The 18,972-nt window shown below is 34.1% G+C and overlaps 2 protein-coding genes across 2 annotated transcripts; one reads left to right on the forward strand and one right to left on the reverse strand.

Moving 5' to 3' along the window:
• The first annotated feature begins 5,653 nt into the window (after nucleotides 1-5,653).
• On the forward strand, nucleotides 5,654-7,987 carry LOC141688839 (uncharacterized protein At2g39795, mitochondrial-like). Its single transcript, XM_074492957.1, has 3 exons — nucleotides 5,654-6,032; nucleotides 7,049-7,401; nucleotides 7,512-7,987. The coding sequence occupies exons 1-3, from the start codon at nucleotides 5,739-5,741 to the stop codon at nucleotides 7,669-7,671; spliced, it is 807 nt and encodes a 268-aa protein (XP_074349058.1). The 5' UTR covers nucleotides 5,654-5,738; the 3' UTR covers nucleotides 7,672-7,987.
• Nucleotides 7,988-8,666: 679 nt separating this feature from the next.
• On the reverse strand, nucleotides 8,667-18,055 carry LOC141689702 (delta-1-pyrroline-5-carboxylate synthase). The gene is made up of 20 exons (XM_074494057.1): nucleotides 17,745-18,055; nucleotides 16,238-16,309; nucleotides 16,022-16,125; nucleotides 15,656-15,758; nucleotides 15,341-15,502; nucleotides 14,933-15,210; nucleotides 14,258-14,408; nucleotides 13,949-14,113; nucleotides 13,710-13,787; nucleotides 13,301-13,390; nucleotides 12,757-12,843; nucleotides 12,232-12,318; nucleotides 12,030-12,126; nucleotides 11,822-11,925; nucleotides 11,598-11,673; nucleotides 10,526-10,676; nucleotides 10,341-10,409; nucleotides 10,159-10,225; nucleotides 10,001-10,071; nucleotides 8,667-9,079 (listed from the first exon to the last, which is right to left on the reverse strand). Exons 1-20 carry the CDS (start codon nucleotides 17,802-17,804, stop codon nucleotides 8,998-9,000), a joined length of 2,154 nt encoding a protein of 717 aa, XP_074350158.1. The 5' UTR covers nucleotides 17,805-18,055; the 3' UTR covers nucleotides 8,667-8,997.
• Between the last annotated feature and the right edge of the window lie 917 nt (nucleotides 18,056-18,972).

Genomic DNA, 18,972 nt, shown 5'->3' on the forward strand with positions numbered 1-18,972 from the left:
TCTCGTGATATTTGTTCATCACTGAGAGAGAACGGTTCCATTGCAATACTGTTTTATTAATAAGATTATTCTGTGTTACATACTTGTGTTCTTAATTTGATTTGATTGTATTATACAATGTATTCAACTCCCTTCCGCAGTGTGTGTGACCTAACATCATAAGATTTTGAAAAATAAGATTTAGCCCACTATTTACATCCTAACAACAAATTTTTCATACAAATTATCAAAACTATAACAAAAATATAAATTTTCTGAATCCGCGATTCAAACATAATCAGTATAGGGGATACCATGAATTTAAATATGAGTCATCTCATAAATTATCAACCTATATTACTCTATCCAACATCCTCGTCAAAATCACAATACTCTGAAAATAATCTGACATGGTCAAATATTATCATAGATAAATCAGAAATCGTCGGAGTGAGGACCGATTGAACAAATTTGAAATCGTTACAATGCGGAGTTTATATTGGTTCTTACATCTCCTTTCAAAGTAAATTCTCATTACAAAAAATATGTGTGTGCGCACACACACATATTGTAGCGACTGAGATTTTCGCGATGTATTTATGTGAATAGAATAAAGTTTTGTGCTATAAACGTGGATATATGTGAATATAATAAAAGGATAAAAGATTTTGTGGCTTATGTATAAATTCTGTAAAATAGTAATAAGAAACGAGTAAAGTCTCGTTCCAGTTTGATGAGTCGGCTAAGGGCTTAAGTTGTGATTGTCGGGCCATCAAGTAGAACGGGACCCATTATTCAAAAGATGGATTAAAAGAGAATTATGTGCTTAAGTTATCGAAATGAATTGTGGAGTCTAGTATTATTTGACTTTGTGAAATATATTTGATGTTCCTGTGTAACTGTATGATATCTGATGATTGTGTGTACGCATCTGTGATTTGTGGGATTTTAAATGAATCTAATTGATTTTATTGGGTCTTATATATTTTATAAAATTATAGAAATGAGATCAAGGTGTGAGATTTACTCTATTATCTCTAAAATAGTCCAAGGGACTTTTAAAAATGATAGTCGGATTAATTTGAATGTATTGATAGTTTAAAGTCATTTTATGAAGTTTATTTTTACTATTTGGGATTTATTTATAAAATTCATACTAAATAATCTATCGCTCAAAAATCTATTTTAAAATATGGGAGAAAAGCTAATTTTATGCCCTTATTTTAAAAATGAGATTTGGTACATTTTCTGATTTTATAAGGATGTTTTATATTTTACAAAACAGCGATTTATAGATTTTAGAATAAAAGATAGAAAGAAAACAAGTTTCTAAAAAATTGGATGGCAAATGACCATTTTACCCCTCCACTCACTTATATATACCCCTCCTTCCTCCCCCACCTTCTTCCACTCTTCTTCTCTCGGCTCTCTCTCTCATTCTCTCTCTCTCTCTCTCTCTCACACACACACATGCAACATCAAGAACAAGTTGGTTTTTGAAGATCTCACCATCAATCATCATCTTTTTCAATCCTCTACACTATACTCTTTTGCATTTAAGTGTTTGATCAAGTTCTACAAAATCCTCTTTTAGATTTATTCAAGAAAATACAATTTCTTGATATGGATTCAAAGGAGTGCATAGTATACTAGTTGTTTGTGGCTTAAAGGTCTAAAAATTTGAAGGGAGACCCTTGCATGGGCACCCTCGAATTCGACCACCACCGGCCATGACCAAATGGGAGCCGGTGGGTTTGTTTAAGTTTGATTCTCAACTTGATTTAGTATAAGAATGATGTAATATAAAGTTCATGCTACTTGATTACTGTTTGCTTGGATTTTTGGTTTTTGAATCAAATTTTATGTTTATAAGTTTGGATATAATGATTGTTGGAAGTTGATTATGTGACTAGTTGGGTAAATGTGGATGCATGTCACTAAACTCTTTATGCATGTCATTAAAAATAGATGCATGTTGATTTCTAAAAGTTTCATTCGAATTTGGCATATGTTAGGTTCGAATTTTTGATAAAAAAATATGGGGAAATGATTTTTAAAGGTAATTGATCTTTAGAAGTATGCATGTAAGTGTTAAGTGGTTGCATGTTGATTTCATTTGATTTTGTCATGATGTTTTGGTTCGAATTTTTATTAATAAAAGGGGGAAAGAGTTTCTTATCAAGGGTAATCGATGTTTAAGTGATATAAGAATAATTGGATTGAGATTTATAAAAACTAAGGACTTTTGTATGTTAGAATTGTGAGTTGGGTCGAATTTGGAAACCTTTTGTCGAATTTTTATAAAAAAAATGGTGAAAAAGAATGGTTTTAAAGATGATAAGGATAAACTCATGATTTGGATCATTAATAAAATATGCATGATAGTTTGTTAAGGAGATTATGTGTTATTTGGATTGAATATGCTAAGTTTTATTTGCATGCAAAGTGATAAGTGCTAAATGTTGTGTTAATCGAAAGGATTTGTATTCGAGTTTTAAAAGAACTAAGGATTCGAGTCTTGCATTGTAGCTTAGTTGTTAATTGTATAGAATTGAGATGCATGTTAGGTATTAAAAATAATTAAGTATACTTGATTGATTGATTGGTTGAGATGATAAGGGTAAGCGTGGTACGAATACGTCATGCCCGATTAGCGAGAAAGAAGTATATAGATAAGTATAAGGGGTCTAATTGTTAGTACCTAATAAGATTTGGTGTCGGATTATGAGACTATGTGTTTACTAGCTATATGTAAAGTATTGAGATGGTCGGTGATATAAAGAGTAGAAGGGTATATCTTATTATGTGCTACGTGTTATGCATGTGTATATAAGATAAGTGTTTATCGTGTTGGGGTAGAAGTGAGACGTTCTGAGAAACGTCCGGAATTGATCAAGTACCTAATTAGGATTGTGATTTGCATTGTAGATTCAGATAATAGAGGCATTCAGGCTAGTAAAAGGAAGGAAATCTTAGGTGGCACTAGCTCAGGTTCTATTAAACAGGAAAGTTTTTTGAGGCAAGTAACTCTGCCTTCTATTATGAATTAATTATAGAAAGATTATTTTTGATGTTATGATAGAGTAAAGGATTCTTGTGAAACTTATTATTGATTCCTATGAAAATCCTGTTATTGTCCCTTGCGATAAACCTGTTATCAATCCTTGTGATGAACCCTAATAGTAACCCCTTATTTTAAGTACGTATACCTTATCCTTATATTTTGTTAACTTATGATCCTTTGATCCTAAATAGAGCCTTATGAAATTTTCAAATGTCATATCTCGTTAACCGAGATCCCCTGATATCCTTTATGCCCTGTTACGTATCGTTCTTTGGAACTATCCTTATTGCGAACTTACACTTGTTCAACATTTGATCAATATCTTTAGATTATGATCTATGCTTATTCTCGATTTTTTCACTTTCTTTGAATTCTTAAATTGGACTTAAGAATGACTTTTGACTTGAAAGAGTCCAAATGATTTCACTTATCGGTAATGTTAAAATTGAATTTAGTTAGACTTCTTGTATTCCAACACAAAGGTTTTCCAAATGAATTCCTTGAGGATTGGATAGAGACGTAAGAGATTAGTGGGACTAGTCCAGTCATATAAGAGGCTAACAGGGCTAATCCAATATAAGGCTGAAATAATGCCATAGGTACCTTAATGACCAGATGGAGATGAGTACGGGCTGATCACCCGTATTACATTTAAAAGATGGATATTCCAATCGAGGGTTCTTTAATATTTTTATAAAAGAGGAAATGTATATCTTTGATAAAGCAATTTGCTCAATTTACTTGAAATGAAACAGAATGAGTAGTATCTTCTTTAAAGTTATGAAACTTGGTCGAGAACCCTGCCACTTTACTTTGTTGTTGATTCTCGAAACTCGATTGATTGCTTCCTTTGAAATGAGAAACTCCATGAGAACCCTATTATTGATTGTGATGAATGTCGACTTTCTTCCAAACTTTAAATCTTGTAAGCCCGAAACCTTTTTCAATGCCTTTACCTAGCCGTTAAAAGGATATCGCCACCTAACTTAGTTTTATCCAGAATTAGAATGCCTCGGTTAATGTTATTTATGTTGATATTTAGAACTGCCATATAGTTACTTGTTGAGCGTCTTTGCTAATTTATTTGCTTTGATCTAATCATGGCAGTTAAGCGAGAAGATGGCCAGACTTAGGCGCACCGCTCGTAAGAGCGATCCTGGCGGTCCCTACTGTGTTGAGGGATTTCAATTGTCAGATCAGGTAGTTGTTGTGTGAGCAAGCGATGGTGGGAAGTGTAATAGTTGAATCAGATACTTTTGGGTTATCTGTCGATTCCAAGTCGAAATCGAATAAATTGAATTTATTCATATTTTGGGTTGTAATAATTATATTCTGATTGGCAGTTGTAATCTTATCTCATACTTTATCCTGTTTAGATCCTGTTAGTATCGGGGTTTATTATATTTCTGCTATTATGGTATTGGTATATTGGTGTGTGCGTCCTCATTTTCTAACCCCGAAATTGAGGGTGTCACACATATATATACTCACAATTCTATTATATGTATAATGCATTATATACTTTACAGATTATAGAATTTTTTTATCATAACTAAACGTCTTCAATTACAACGAAAGCACCGATGTTGTCTCTAAATTTTATAAAAAAGGGGTTTATTAAGAAAATAATAACAAAAATGACTTTCTACTAGACAATTCAGTATGGTTGACACGTGAAAAAACTTATTATTCTACAAAACGAGTATATAAGATTGTCATGAAGATGTTTATTTATGAAATTTATAATCTCAATTGTTGTGCTAAACTGCGCAAAAAAAGTAGATATTTTGCCAATATTACCTATAAGTAAACAATTAAATTGAATATTACTTTTGATCAGTAAATAAAAATTGTATTGGCATTATAAATTTTAATATATTTTACGGTAACTGAAATTAAAATAAGTATTTATATCTTGTGTTAACAATATCAATAACTTTTTATAATATATATAAATGATAAATTGGAGGAATTAAAATACCCTATGTGCTTTGCAAGACTTTCCATTTTTCTAATATAATTTTCTATACATAAAATAAAGAAATAATAGTATTATAATAATAATAAAAAAAATTGTTTAATGTTTTAGGAATTCAAGTGTGTAACAATTTACTGAACTATGATTCATACTTTGGGACCGAAAGCCGATTGAACGAGTACCAACTACTGACATTTAAATAAATTGAGATAAATAAACCGTTCTATCATAATATAAAATATAAAATCATGAAATCGTACGTGTCCCGTAATTATCACGGGTTATCATGCTAATTTTTCATAATTTTCTAGCATTACATATTGAAAAATATCTGTTTATTATATTCTCAACTAAATATCTAAATAATTTTACTTTATTACTAATTCATTATATTTAAATTAAACGTGTCAATAACTTTTTTTTGCATAAATACGTGTCTAATTTTAATTAAACATACGAAATGAACCCATTCGTTCAAATAAATAAATAAATCCGATTAAAATCGGTCATGCTCACACATTCACAAAACTGCATAAACAAAAAAAGAACGACCTTTTTTTTCTTCTCAAAAAATAACATCCATAAATTCACTACTATTACTAGTAGTCTAGTACTCACAGTCACAGAGTCACACACTTCATTAAACCCTAAACTAAACCCCCCCACCCCCTCTCTCTACTCTTACAACCCTAAACCCCTTTCTTTCTCTACATTTCAATGGCTCTCATCCCCACAATTCTCCGTAGATCTCTCTCACTCTCAATCTCGCGCGCTTCAGTCTCCGCTGTCCGATTAATCGGCGGCGACACCCATTTCAATTGCACCTGCCCCTCTTGCACTTCTTCGCCGCTCAAAAAATCTCATATTTACAAAGATTTAGTCTTTCGCTCTTCTCCGGTACGTCATTTCTCTGCTTCGCCCGCTTTGAATCGGCCGAGTCACGACGAGTCGCTTGTTAAAGTTATTGACCAGGAAATCGATTGCGCTGTCGCGTCTCTCGAGGATAATGAGGTAGTTTTCTGGCCTTGTTAGTTGTTGTTTTGTTTGTTGATTGTTGCAACTTGCGATACGTAGTGTTTTTTTATTTGTTGTATGTTTAATTGTCTTAATTGTGACAAAAATGAAATCTGTATTGGAAATGTTGACTGAATTTGAGAATAATGAGTTGTTGAAATAATTACGGAAATGGCAGAGTAGAGTGGTTGTTGAGGTATGGTAGTTTTGAAAATTGTTTAGCGTGTGAAAAAAATGAAATCTTGATCGGAAATGTTCGAGTGAATTAAGGTTTATGAGTTGTTGGACTAATTATGGAAATGATAATAGTAGAGTGGTGGTTGCGGTATGGCAGTTTTAAAAATGGTTTCGGACTGTGTTTTTTTGTTGTATTGATTTTAGTTATTGGGACACAATATTTAAGATGATTGAATTCCAAATTTTCATTGTGACATGGTTTCGGACTGTCTTTTTTTGTTGTATTGAATTTAGTTATTGGGACACCATATTTAAGATGGTTGGTTTGCATATAGTTATGGGGGATTTGTTGAGATAATGTTAGTTATTATTTCGGTTGCTCATTTTATTAGAGTTTTATTGTTTGGTGATTCTGTTGTATGTTGTGTCCATTTAATGTACTTTTGAAGTGTGGTGTTTGAGATATGTTAGCTTGAAATTCCTTTTTTGCCTGATGGAGAATGTAATTTGTAATTTGAAATATGGTATGCAATATTTGATGGTTAGAGAGCGTGATGATGTACAATTTTTTTTAGTTACGATTATATGGTTCCTTGTGGCATGTAACTCTTTTACACCATTAGTTTCCTTCTTGAATCTTGATGCATGAAAGGACGCTTGTTTTACAGTTGATCACTGTGTTTTTTATACATGATTGGTAGATACGAATGGCATTAAAAAAAATTCTAAATTGTGATGGGCCATCTGAAATGTAAAACAGTTCGACACTTGATTTGTTTTTGTGCTTGTGTTCAATAAATAATGGATACTTATGATGGACTGTTGCCCCTTAATAGGTTCAGGAGGCTCCAGAGGGTTTCCCATTCCAAATAGAAGATAACCCTGGACAACAAACAATATCACTGTCTGCAGAGTTTGATGGTGAGAGTATAAATGTTGAGGTTTACATGCCAACTATTGCTACTGGAGAGGACAATAATGACAAAGATAATGATGACGACGACAATGATGAAGATGAGAATTCCGTCGAGTCTAGTATGTCCCTGGTTGTTCGACTTAGTAAGAGTTCTGGTCTTGTTTTGGAATTTGGCTGTACTGCATACCCGGATGAGATCTCAATTGACACCTTATCAGTTAAGGATCCTGACAATGTTGAAGATCCTCTAGCTTACGAAGGACCCGATTTCTCGTGAGTGGTGATTTTTTATTTAATGCTGATTTTTTGTCCTCCAATACATAAAGGTTAACTTTTAATTTAGTGGGAAAAAAGGTTAACTTCTTTCCCCCTCTTGATACCAGGGATTTGGATGAGAATCTTCAAAAGGCTTTCCACAAGTATCTAGAGATCAGGGGAATCAAGCCTAGCATGACAAATCATCTCTACGAGTACATGCTCAACAAAGACAGCAAAGAATACTTGGTTTGGTTGAAGAATCTTAAGGAGTTCATACAGGCCTAAATCGGCCTGGTAAAACATTTTGGTCAGAAGAACTATTATTATTCCAGAACTGTTATGGTTCTTTTAAATCTTTATTACTAGTACTAAAACCAAGTGTGATGCAACTGACTTTTGTGTTACCAGAAGTTTGATAATGAGAAGTATAGAGGTTCATGCTTATAACCTTGTGGCCAAAAGGGTTTGTATAACTTTTGATACTTGTGTAACATTATCCACATCTAAGACGTGCTGGATTTGATGCAATGGATACAGCAAGTAGAGAATGTTTTTGTTGGTTGGTTACTTGGTTCAAATAAGAAACATGTTTCTTTTCTTACTTTCTGATTTGATGTTGTACAGTTTTTCTAGAAGCAAAGTTATCAGTGTAACCAACAATGAAGCAAGGTTACAAAATCGAGGCGTTTAGGTTCCAAAGGATGGACCAGTATCAAATAATCAAACAAGCGGCCATGCTTTAGATCCTTCTTAACTTTAGCCCAACAAAGCATTTGATTATAAACGCTTTTGTAGCCTCCCCGGTGCGGATGAGCTCCCTGAGATATGGTTTGGTGACTTCTGTATATAGAGAAGCTAGTTCAATTAGCTCACAGAGAAATGACCGTCACTTTTGTATATAGAGAAGGCGTTTTCATTTTCATTTGAAAAGTTCCACTTAAAACAGTTGTCAGGCTATTGACACCAAGACGTGTTCAAAATAATGCAAATACATAAACGGTTTTCATTTATGCGCAAGTTATTTTTTATGCTTACGGGTAAACTCTTGTTGAACGCAGAAATTAACTCATTTCTACTGCTCATCACACTCAATACAACAGTTCTATAAAATTGAGACCTGCCAGCAAGAAATGAACTCTTTGGATAGATAAATTTTCTTGCTGATAACGACAACAAAATTACATATGATAAATCCTTTAATAGTTACTCTCAACCATTCGGAGGCAGAAATATTACCCCCAAACTATGGCAGCTTCATTGAAATCAGAAGACAAGGAAACTAATAACTTGAAGATTAGGCAAATGATTATTTTTCTAAGTGTTCCTCTTGTAGCTTTTCAAAGATTCACAAGTGGTCTGCTACAATTCAATAAATAAACCGAAAACTACTGAATTTTACATTACAACACATGTAAAGACAACATCGACGAATATTCTCCACTGCCTGTAACTTTTCTAGCATAAAGGGAATCCATCCACCCATAGCTTAACTTGTTGCTGAGTTACTATAGAGGATGCTACATGCCAAAAGCTGCACAACCCGATATATCAAAAAAAAACTACACCAACTCTTCCTGCATGGAGTTCTCCAGTATTTCATATAGTTTAATCTTAAACCTTCTGAGTGAGGTTCCTGTGAGTGTAAACAACCCCTTTATCACCATCTACAATTTGACCACTTCCCTTTGCAATCCTACAATTCAACAAGCAAGAGCACTTGGCTAAATTAGTTATATATCAGATAGATGGGCCTACGGCAAATTCTTGGGAAACTTACAAATCTATTTCCAGGCTAAATATTAGCGTAGTTGTATCAAGATTGAATTTAACAGACACGCAACAGCATATATAATATAAGAGTTATTTGCAAAATGCATCCCCGTGATTTGGTCAAAATACATTTTTTTACCTATACTTTAGATAACTGCACTTTGCATCCCCTTACTATTCGGCACGACAAACTGCACCCTTTTCGTTAAATTTGTTAAAATTCTCAGGGGCATTTTAGGAAATTAAAATATTTAATTATAATTAGATCATTATTTAAGTTTTTTGACCCTCTAAATGATACTTTTCAAAAAAATTTAAAGAACGAAAATTACAGAGAACGAAAAAATCTTTTAAAAATAATAACATTCAAAATTATCAAAAAATTTACGAAGCCAAAATTAAATAAAATATATACTTATTGAATTTATTAAAAACAATTATAAAAAAAATATTTCAATTTTGAACCTTTTTATTTCGAGAAGATCTTTATTCTCTACAACTTCCGTTCTTTAAATTTTTTCGAAAAGTATCATTAGAGGGTCAAAAAACTTAAATAATGATCTAATTATAATTAAATATTTTAATTTCCTAAAATACCCCTGAGAATTTTAACAAAATTAACGAAAAGGGTGCAATTTGTCGCGCCGAAATAGTAAGGGGATGCAAAGTGCAGTTATCTAAAGTATAGGTAAAAAAATGCATTTTGGCCAAAACACGGGATGCATTTTGCAAATAACTCATAATATAATTATAATATAACACCATGCGATATTTTTACAAAAGCAGAAGGGCTGATAATTATTTGACAGGGCTGCAACAAAGATAATAAATAGCCCGTCCATACCATCTTGTTGTTAGCAGTCCTTCGACTCCTACAGGTCCACGAGCATGAATTCTGCTTGTACTGATGCCGACCTACGTATATAATATACGAAATTTGTAAAAGAAAGAAACATGATATATCCTGTCTGATGCTCCAACAGGAGGGAAAAGATATCATACCTCAGCACCTAGACCAAAACGAAACCCATCACTGAATCTCGTGCTTGCATTGAAAAATACAGCAGCGCTGCCAATTTAAATATTGATCCAAAATTATAGTCAATAATTATTATCATTTTCCTAGATAACAGAAAACGTCAATTCACACTTATATAAGACAATAAACATGAAAATAACAGAACCTGTCAACTAGATGTAGAAAGATATCTGCGACATCTTGGTCTTCTGTCACAATGCAGTCGGTGTGAGCACTGCCAATGAGATTGGAAATAACCAAGTCTGTGTTAATCATCAATTCAACCCAAACCAGCTTCAAGGCGAGGAAGCCCACACACGGACAACAAAGGAATACTAAAAATATACATACCTTCCATAGTTGTGTATATGATCAATGGCAGCATGCACATCATCCACAATTTCAACTGTACAGGCCAGTGAACTGTACTCGTGATGAAATGAAGGTGCCTCCGGAATATTCATTGAGGAACTCACCCTCTGACCACCATACACAGTAACACCTGTAAAATATGTGAGATCGAATGTTGAATAAATTTTCAGGATATGCTCAATGCAAAAAATGTTCAGGATAGCTGAAGATAAAAATGCAACAACAGCAACACCAGCCATAGACAGATCAAATTTGAAAAAGGCAAAAATATTTGGCCTCCTGATTTAGTAATAATGCTTATGTTTTCCCAATAAGCCTGTTTTCCCAAGCAACCCAACTTGTTCATTCTACTCGCGAGGTTTTATGGAAGAAGAGAACAAAAGCTTGTTGACTCCTAAACTATTAAGAGCTAATTTTTTATATTATATATAAGAAGTGAATTAAGAGACTGTCAAACTTGCTCTTATGAGAGGAAAAAATATTTGTGAATACCAATTTTTTTGTGCCAACCGTTAACAGTTGGATAATGATGCTCCAAAAGTGACAAACATGCTTAAAAGTAATTTTTAGGAGGTAGTACCGGTTTAGATACCGAAGAATGAAATTTCCTCCGAAGAAGTCAAACCACCTTCACAAGGTAAGAAAACTAATATTTTTTTAACTACGCTAACTGTATGGAGAAAACTTGTTCATTCAAATTCTAAATAAGTAACTAAGTATAGTTCATGTGATGATGTTTGTGACATTCTCAAATCCATCTACAAGAATCACAAGAAGGTTTACCCTGAATTATACAGTTACCACAGTGCTCAAACAAAATGCAACCAACAGATTCCACCTAAGACTTACTGTGATTCACCCAAGGCTTACTGTGACATCATTGCATACTTAAAAAGACAATAAGAATAATTTTAAGTTATAACGCTCCAAAGGCCTAAAGAAATACACAAACACACACAGTGAGAGAGAGAGGGGGGGGGGAGAGAGAGTGGGGGGGAGGGATTAAATAAATGCTTCCAGACTTTTTGTTGCCCTACATTAGGAAACCTACCTTTGATCTGGAGCTCCATGATAAGCTCGCTAAGTGCACCACTCAGCACCAAGTCATTGTGAACAAGAAGTGTTTCCTGAAAAAGGTGAAATGGACTTTAAGTGACAAATAATGTAATTCAGCATATTACTTGCAAGCAAAAATAATTTTCATTAGAAAACTCCTTTAGAAGAGTATCATCAAACATGGGACGATTAGGGAAAGGATATTCGGAAACAAAATACCATTGCATTACAGGCTGCTGGATAATCCGTTTTGGCATCCAAAACAATTTGCTTTGCCATTTCCATATTAGCAGATTTATCAACATAAACATGACAAATTCCATCTGGGAAGAAAGACAGAAGTTTTACTACACTTCCAGCATTTGCATACATGCTGGACATGACACTTGTGTCACAGATAGTGCACAACAGGTATAACATATTTTACCAGAGTGACCCAAAACAGGAATTTTCGTTGATGCCTTGATTTGAGAAACAAGCTTATTGCTACCCCTTGGAATCACAAGATCAATCACATCATCAAGCTGCAGCATTAACGAAGATGCTTAAATATAGCATAAAGGTACGATAAGCAAATGATGTAAAGAGAAATAGTATTAGTTTATATGTCATCCTGCATATCAACCCACCTTGAGCAAATCCGGAATCTCTTCTCTAGAAGTCACAAGTCCAATTAGCTTCTCACCAACACTTTTAGGAATAGCTGAAGTAATAACCTGTGTAGAATAGTAAACATTGATAACTGTTGAACTTCCATGTATAAAATGTGATACAGAAAGAGAAGAACTTTATTAAGTTTTTGCATATATTTATGAAATACAAGAATAAGCCTTATATAGGCAACACACAAACTAATTGGCTGAACATTTTCAAGCTAAAACTCTACCAAATTATATCCTACTAAGTGGTGCACTCTATCCCGCCACTATTAAGATAAACATCTGATTTTAACCAACTAATAGATAATTAATAGTAAATTTTAAAATTATCTAAAATAACTCAAATCTTTAGATTAACTTTGAATTAATTTTCTACAATAACGATATGATATTAGAATAAGTTATGCCAATCGAGATGCTAGAAAAATACATATTTAAGAAGATAATGAGATTTTCGGAAGTCGGTGTTACAACAGTTTGTGAAGAAAAAAAGACCTTGTGCAAGACTGCATTTGACCGCTTGGCCTCCTTTCCACCTTTCAAAAGAAGTCCATTTCCAGACCTGATTGCTAATGATGCTATCTATACAAAACAAACAGAGAAAGAAAGAAGCACGGTCACAAATAATTAAAAGACTAGTGATTATCTAATCAATAATTTAGCAAGTGCAGGGCAACTTGCTGTATAGAGCTGACACCAACAGTACTAGAGAAAAAAGGAAACCATTATTATCATGCATGTAATTAGCACCTTTACAAACATGTAGTATTAATATTAACGTAACAAATAAGCCGATATACATGATTTTAATAAACCAACCTGTTAGAGAATGCATTGTAAATGCTTGTATATAGCAATTTTATAGCTACAAAGTCCAAAGATTTCATTTTCCTTATATAAGATTAAATTGAGCTGTTTCACCATCAACCTCTTTCTAAAAAAGGATTCATATGATGTAACATAACATTGCGGATATCCATCAGACAATCACATGTGTAACAGATCAAGTACTTGTTCAAGGGAATACCACTCTACATACCTGAACTAATGCTTCTGGACGCGACTCAAAAATTATTAAGAGAACACCTAGTGGTGAGGAAGTCTTCTCTAAGACAAGTCCGTCCGCAATCTGGAGAAAGTGAATTACACAAGCCATTTATCACAAACTTGATTTTTGTAAAATTTGTAAATGCATCGCATGATCTCATTCTAAAAAATATATAAAAAATTATCTATTTATTTTATGAATTGCTAAAGCCAGACTATTTTCTTTGCTGTAGTTCAAGATGCAGAAACAGATAATACATTTGCCCACAAGTCCTCAAATAAGTACTTTGTATATAGATGCACAAGATATATAATGATACTTAACTTAGTACTCTGAGCATGTCTGTTCTATTGGTGAATTTTGAAAGACAAGAAAAAGCTCTTCATGTTTATTTTGTTACCTCGGTTTTTGTTAAAACACGACCAATTGGCTCCTCCATGTTTGCAAGTACACGTATAGCTTTTGCAAGATTAGCGACCTGTATATTTTACAATGAACAAACACTGAGAATAAGTAATACTCTCTTCTGATATAACTACAAAAGAATCAGTACATGCTTGTACTGGAAGTCTAGGCCTTAAATATAACAAGATAACTAAAAAGTTAGCAGGTATGTAAATGAATACTGTTAATTCTTGCCTTCTCAGGCTTCATAGCTAATCGCGATATCAAGGATTTTTCATATCCAGCCATTTGAGCAGCAGCTACATCAGCTTCATTTTCAGATAGTATTTGTTTTTCATTTGCTTCCAGAGCATCCGCTATGTCCAGCAAAATCTTGCTCCTTTCTTGTGAAGATATAGCCTGCAGCAAAGCACACGGCATTTAATCACCAAAGTTATCCCATTCTTTGAGCACGACAGATAGGACCAGCATCTCATTCATGTAAATAGTTCCTTACAAGATTATAACATAAAATAACCATTTCTAAAGAAATCTGATTGGTACCTGAAGCCGTCTGGAACACTCTCTAGCAGCAACGGCCATCTCACGTACGCCAACCTGTTCAACTGGTACCCATTGATGAGCATCTCGGTGGAAGAGAGTACCTACCCGCTCTCCTCGAAGAACTTTGATGATATTTCCACCAGCAAAGCCACTTCCATCATGAAAAGAAAAAATAACTAACAAGATCAGGTGAAAATAGGAGAGATTGGGAGTGAAAAACCTTTGTTACACTCGTCGTTTGTAAATTTACTGAAATACCATGCTAATAAGTCATAGAATGTAGAATGTCGATATAAACTAGAATATCATAGTATTATCAAGGCTTCCTGAAGTTATAATTGTTTTTACGTATAGAATCCAGCTTTTAAATGTTATCATTATCAGAATTTGTAATTAAAAATTAATAAGTGATGTGCCGATTTCATAGCTTAAGCCTTAATTTACATTTTACTTGATCAATTAACAGAATTGATTATCTTAAGAAGTTGCAAACATTGTGGAAAGGGACATTTGCTGGTCCCAATGTTGCAAACATCTCTCTGTGGATCGCAACTTCTTTCATCTCTCTGTGGATGGCAACTTCTTTTCTAGAAAGAAGTTGCGCATAACAGTTTGAACTTTGAAGAGATGCGATCCCTTGATCGCAATTGATAATGTCATAAATACGAAGTATACCTGGTTATAACCACAGGAATGCCTGCATAAGCTGCATAGACAGCTGCTTTTACTTTAGCCGTCATACCTCCTCTTCCCAACCGAGACTTTTCTCCAAAGGTAATAACACCCTCAAGCTTTTCCTTAACGTATGTATGGATAAGCTTTGACCTAGGATCACTTGGTGGTCCACTGTAAAGACCGTCAACATCACTCAACAAAACAAGCAGGTCAGCTTTTAGCTCCAAAGCTAGCAGAGCAGCTAGACTGTCATTGTCCCAAAATATACCAGACGAGTCCTAAAAGATGTAACGCGGTCAGTAACTATGAAATCATATGCTAAAATACTGATATACTTGCAAGGAGGAAATAATTTAGGAAGTGCTTACTGCTTAGTAGCAAAATTATGACAGATATGACGGAATGTACCTCGTAAGGTGCCTTCCTAGTGCTGACAGCATCATTTTCATTAAATATAGGAACAACTTTTAGAGCCAACAGGGACTTCACTGTTTCAGTTAGTTGCTTCCTGAAATCTGAGTCCCTAAAATCATTATCAGTCACCAGAAGCTGTGCTGAAGTCACATCCAGCTGCCAAAAGTAAAATAAACAGGAATACTATAAGAAACATTAAACACGTAGCTGGAGTGTTAAGCCTACAAAGGAAGAATCTGTGGAATGTGGGAAGCAATAAGCTTTAACAAATAACAAGCACTAATGAGGTAATAGTATAATGATATTCACCTGACTGAACAATGTATCATAGATAGCCATAAGACCATTTTGTCCAACAGCTGCACAAGCCTTCCCATCAAGCTCAGCTTGTGGCTTTTGGAGGTCAGCAAAGCTTTACAAACATAAATAGCATACTCAGTTCAAATATTTCCCTCACATTCATAATCTGATCTCCTATGACTTCATGCCTTGTTGCTCATGAACATATGAGCCACATGAACATATGAGCAACAAGAGATATGAATCCGAATTCACGGCTCTTTTTGTAAATTTAAAAGGGTTGTTATTTAAAAACCAGTTAAAAAGAAATTATTAAATGAACTTGGAGAGAAAAACTCGGACTTTTTCTCCTTATTTTTTAGGGGGGATAACAACCTGCTATTGACCAATTTCCTGTATCTAAGTCGTTGCCGACCAACACCGACTGCACCTGATGTGACCAAAATAACCTCATATCCTTGAGTATTAAGTTCCTGAATCTGCATTATATTTGAGAGATATTCACATTGTAAGCTTCATATGCAAGATACTCTCTAGAAAAACTCAAGAGGACACGCTTCGCCACATAATTGCTGTGACCTAATAGTCTACCTGCTCACAAAGTGCTCCTAATCTTCCTACCGCCAATCTCCCATCGCCTCGAGTAACAACTGCTGTCCCAACCTTCATAAATCATAAACCAGATTCATCAACATAAATGTAAGAGACCTCGCACATTAATGACATGCAAAGATTTAAAAGTAAAACGAGTGTCAGAAAATTACACAAGTAAAAAAAAATTGCCGGCAAGAGATAAAAAGAATAGAAAATTGATGTAGAATCAGTAGAGGTCAAGAAGAGACAAAGCATAACATGACTCGTATATGAAAAGCACGACACTTGATCCTTATAATTTATGTTTTTACGGCGATATATTTAATCCTCGGTGATATTAATAGTAATTCAAGTCACTTATATTATGAAGTCTACTCCCTCCGTTTTGAGATTGAGGGAGCATGATCAATGAGGATGCATAACAAACAAGGAGACATCAATAGATCATTCAATCATTTATTTGTATAACCTTGTACAGCATGAATTCCAACTTCATGACCTTTGTCGTAGAATGTTAATTATGTCGGAAAGAAAATGATGAAAACTGTAAAATATCAATGCAAAATTCCAATATTAACTTGGAACAAAAGGTTTCCTAACACCTCGCTTGGATTTTAGAATTAAGAAGGAAACAGTGATTTGCACCTCACAACAAAGCATATGACCATGATTCCACCGCATGACATAATTATTGCTTCATAACCGATAAGGATGAATTAGAAAAAGAATATGCAAGACTTCGGTAACAAGATTTTCTTAAAAAGAAACAATTTTTACTTTCAAAGCAATCCACACATCACTCGACCCCGTAACATATCTACTATCTTCCCCTCTAATTAATTCTAAGATTTTTATATGACCAACGTGTCACCCTTTTAACGAGATACTTCCAAAACATCAATAGTGACTTGTGATTAATATCCTTATAAATATCTTTTCAACTCGAATTAAAAAGACTGAAACTTTAACCAATTCAACCATTGAGAATTGACACGCATTCAACCATTGCCAGTTGACACACACATACATTTCACCTTTTTTTATCGAGATTCTTAAATTTTAATAGCTCTTTTTGTTTTGCCTCAAACTACAATTTCGGAAACTAAAAGCAATAAAATGCATTGTCACACTATAAAAGATTTGGTTGAAATTATACAAAATCAAGTGCTTATACAGTACACATCACCGGTCGTGCAACTAATTTGCTAATAATAATAAGCAAAACTTCAGTAAAACGTCTCAACTTAGATTCTGATAACACAAAAAGCTGCTTAAAATTCCCCTAATTTCACTAATTAACAATAATCGCCACTGAAATAAGGTGGAATTGATAATTAGGCAAGACACTAAATGACAATTACTACATACTAATCATAATCATAATCATAATCAGCACATACAAAACAAACTATACAAGTGTAAAAGAGGTGAAATGTGTGTGGAGAGAGAGAGAGAGAACAGAGAGAGATACTACAGAAAGAGAGGGGGAGAGAGAGAGAGAGACCTTAACAACGATACGCTTAACATCTTTAAGGAAAGCTCTAGTTGAATCAACACCGTCCATTGCTGAATAAGGGATGAATACTAGGGCTAGAGAATACACACTTCGTTTTCACTCTTGTCTGTGTCTATCTCCCTGTTAATATATATACATACACTGTGATGAAGATGAAGATGATGATGATGATTGTATGTATATATAAGTATATGTGAGTGTTCAAGGCTCAAGGGAGTGAGTGATATGAGAGTCACGCGAGCGAGTGGCATATGCAGTTTGCCCTAAGGGGGTGATGAAACGTGGACGGTGGAGATGACGGGGGATGCAAATGAGGTACAGTGGTCACGGGTGTAGGTGATTACGGATGAGTCGGTGGGGCCTACGTTAAAAGGGCACTTGTTTGTTTCACGTGCTACCCTTCTGACCCCCTCTTGTCTGTCCCACTACTCCCTCCCTCCCGATAACGTTTCTTCATTTGACTTTCGGTACTGTTCATGGTAAGCAATTGACTACTAATTTACGTCTAATCTATAATATCAAACATAGTCATGAGTGATCTCGTTGAATTTATAGTGAAATTTTTATATTTAATATTAATATGAATTTAAAGATATTAACGATTAAAAGTGTGTATTGGCAAACGTGTCCAACACAAAGAGGAAACGTTTTTACGGACGGAGGGAGTATTTTTCATTTGTTTTCGATTTTGTAAAAATGGTCATCTCTCCGTTCTTACTCCCTCAGTCCCGGTCAATTTTTTACGTTTGATTTGGGCATGGATATTAAAAAATATGTATAAAATAATGAAAAGGAGAAAGAAAAATGGGTGCAGTAGTGAGATCCTTTGATATTTGGATTTTTCTAGTGTGTACCCATAAATACATGTCAAAAAAGTGTGATAGATGATTTGTAAAAATTTGATTGGTGGAAAACTTATTAATAATGATGGATCTCATGTATACACAAAAATCCCCACCAATCAAATTTTTATAACTCGTTTATCACACTTTTTTAGTATGTGCCCACGGGCATGCACTAGACAAACCCTTAATATTTAATATATAAAAGAGAGATAGTGGAGTAAATGTAGTGTGAAAAAGGAGCAAAAGTGGGAAAGTGGTGGGATTCATTCACAATTTTTGGTAAGTTTTGAAATGTAAATAATTGAATGGGACATTCCAACAAGGAACCCATAAAAAAATGGTTGGGACAGAGGGTGTACTAATAATCTGAG

Source organism: Apium graveolens, chromosome 10 (genome assembly GCF_009905375.1).
Source record: "Apium graveolens cultivar Ventura chromosome 10, ASM990537v1, whole genome shotgun sequence".
Lineage (NCBI taxonomy): Eukaryota > Viridiplantae > Streptophyta > Magnoliopsida > Apiales > Apiaceae > Apium > Apium graveolens.

Coding starts and splice junctions, on each gene's coding strand:
- LOC141688839 (XM_074492957.1), top strand. CDS start 5,739: ATGGCTCTCATCCCCACAATTCTCCGTAGATCTCTCTCACTCTCAATC. Junction 6,033..7,048: donor CGTCTCTCGAGGATAATGAG/GTAGTTTTCTGG, acceptor GCCCCTTAATAG/GTTCAGGAGGCTCCAGAGGG. Junction 7,402..7,511: donor TACGAAGGACCCGATTTCTC/GTGAGTGGTGAT, acceptor TCTTGATACCAG/GGATTTGGATGAGAATCTTC.
- LOC141689702 (XM_074494057.1), bottom strand. CDS start 17,804: ATGGACGGTGTTGATTCAACTAGAGCTTTCCTTAAAGATGTTAAGCGT. Junction 14,409..14,932: donor ATTCCTGTGGTTATAACCAG/GTATACTTCGTA, acceptor TCATGATGGAAG/TGGCTTTGCTGGTGGAAATA. Junction 10,677..11,597: donor CATGGAGCTCCAGATCAAAG/GTAGGTTTCCTA, acceptor CATATTTTACAG/GTGTTACTGTGTATGGTGGT.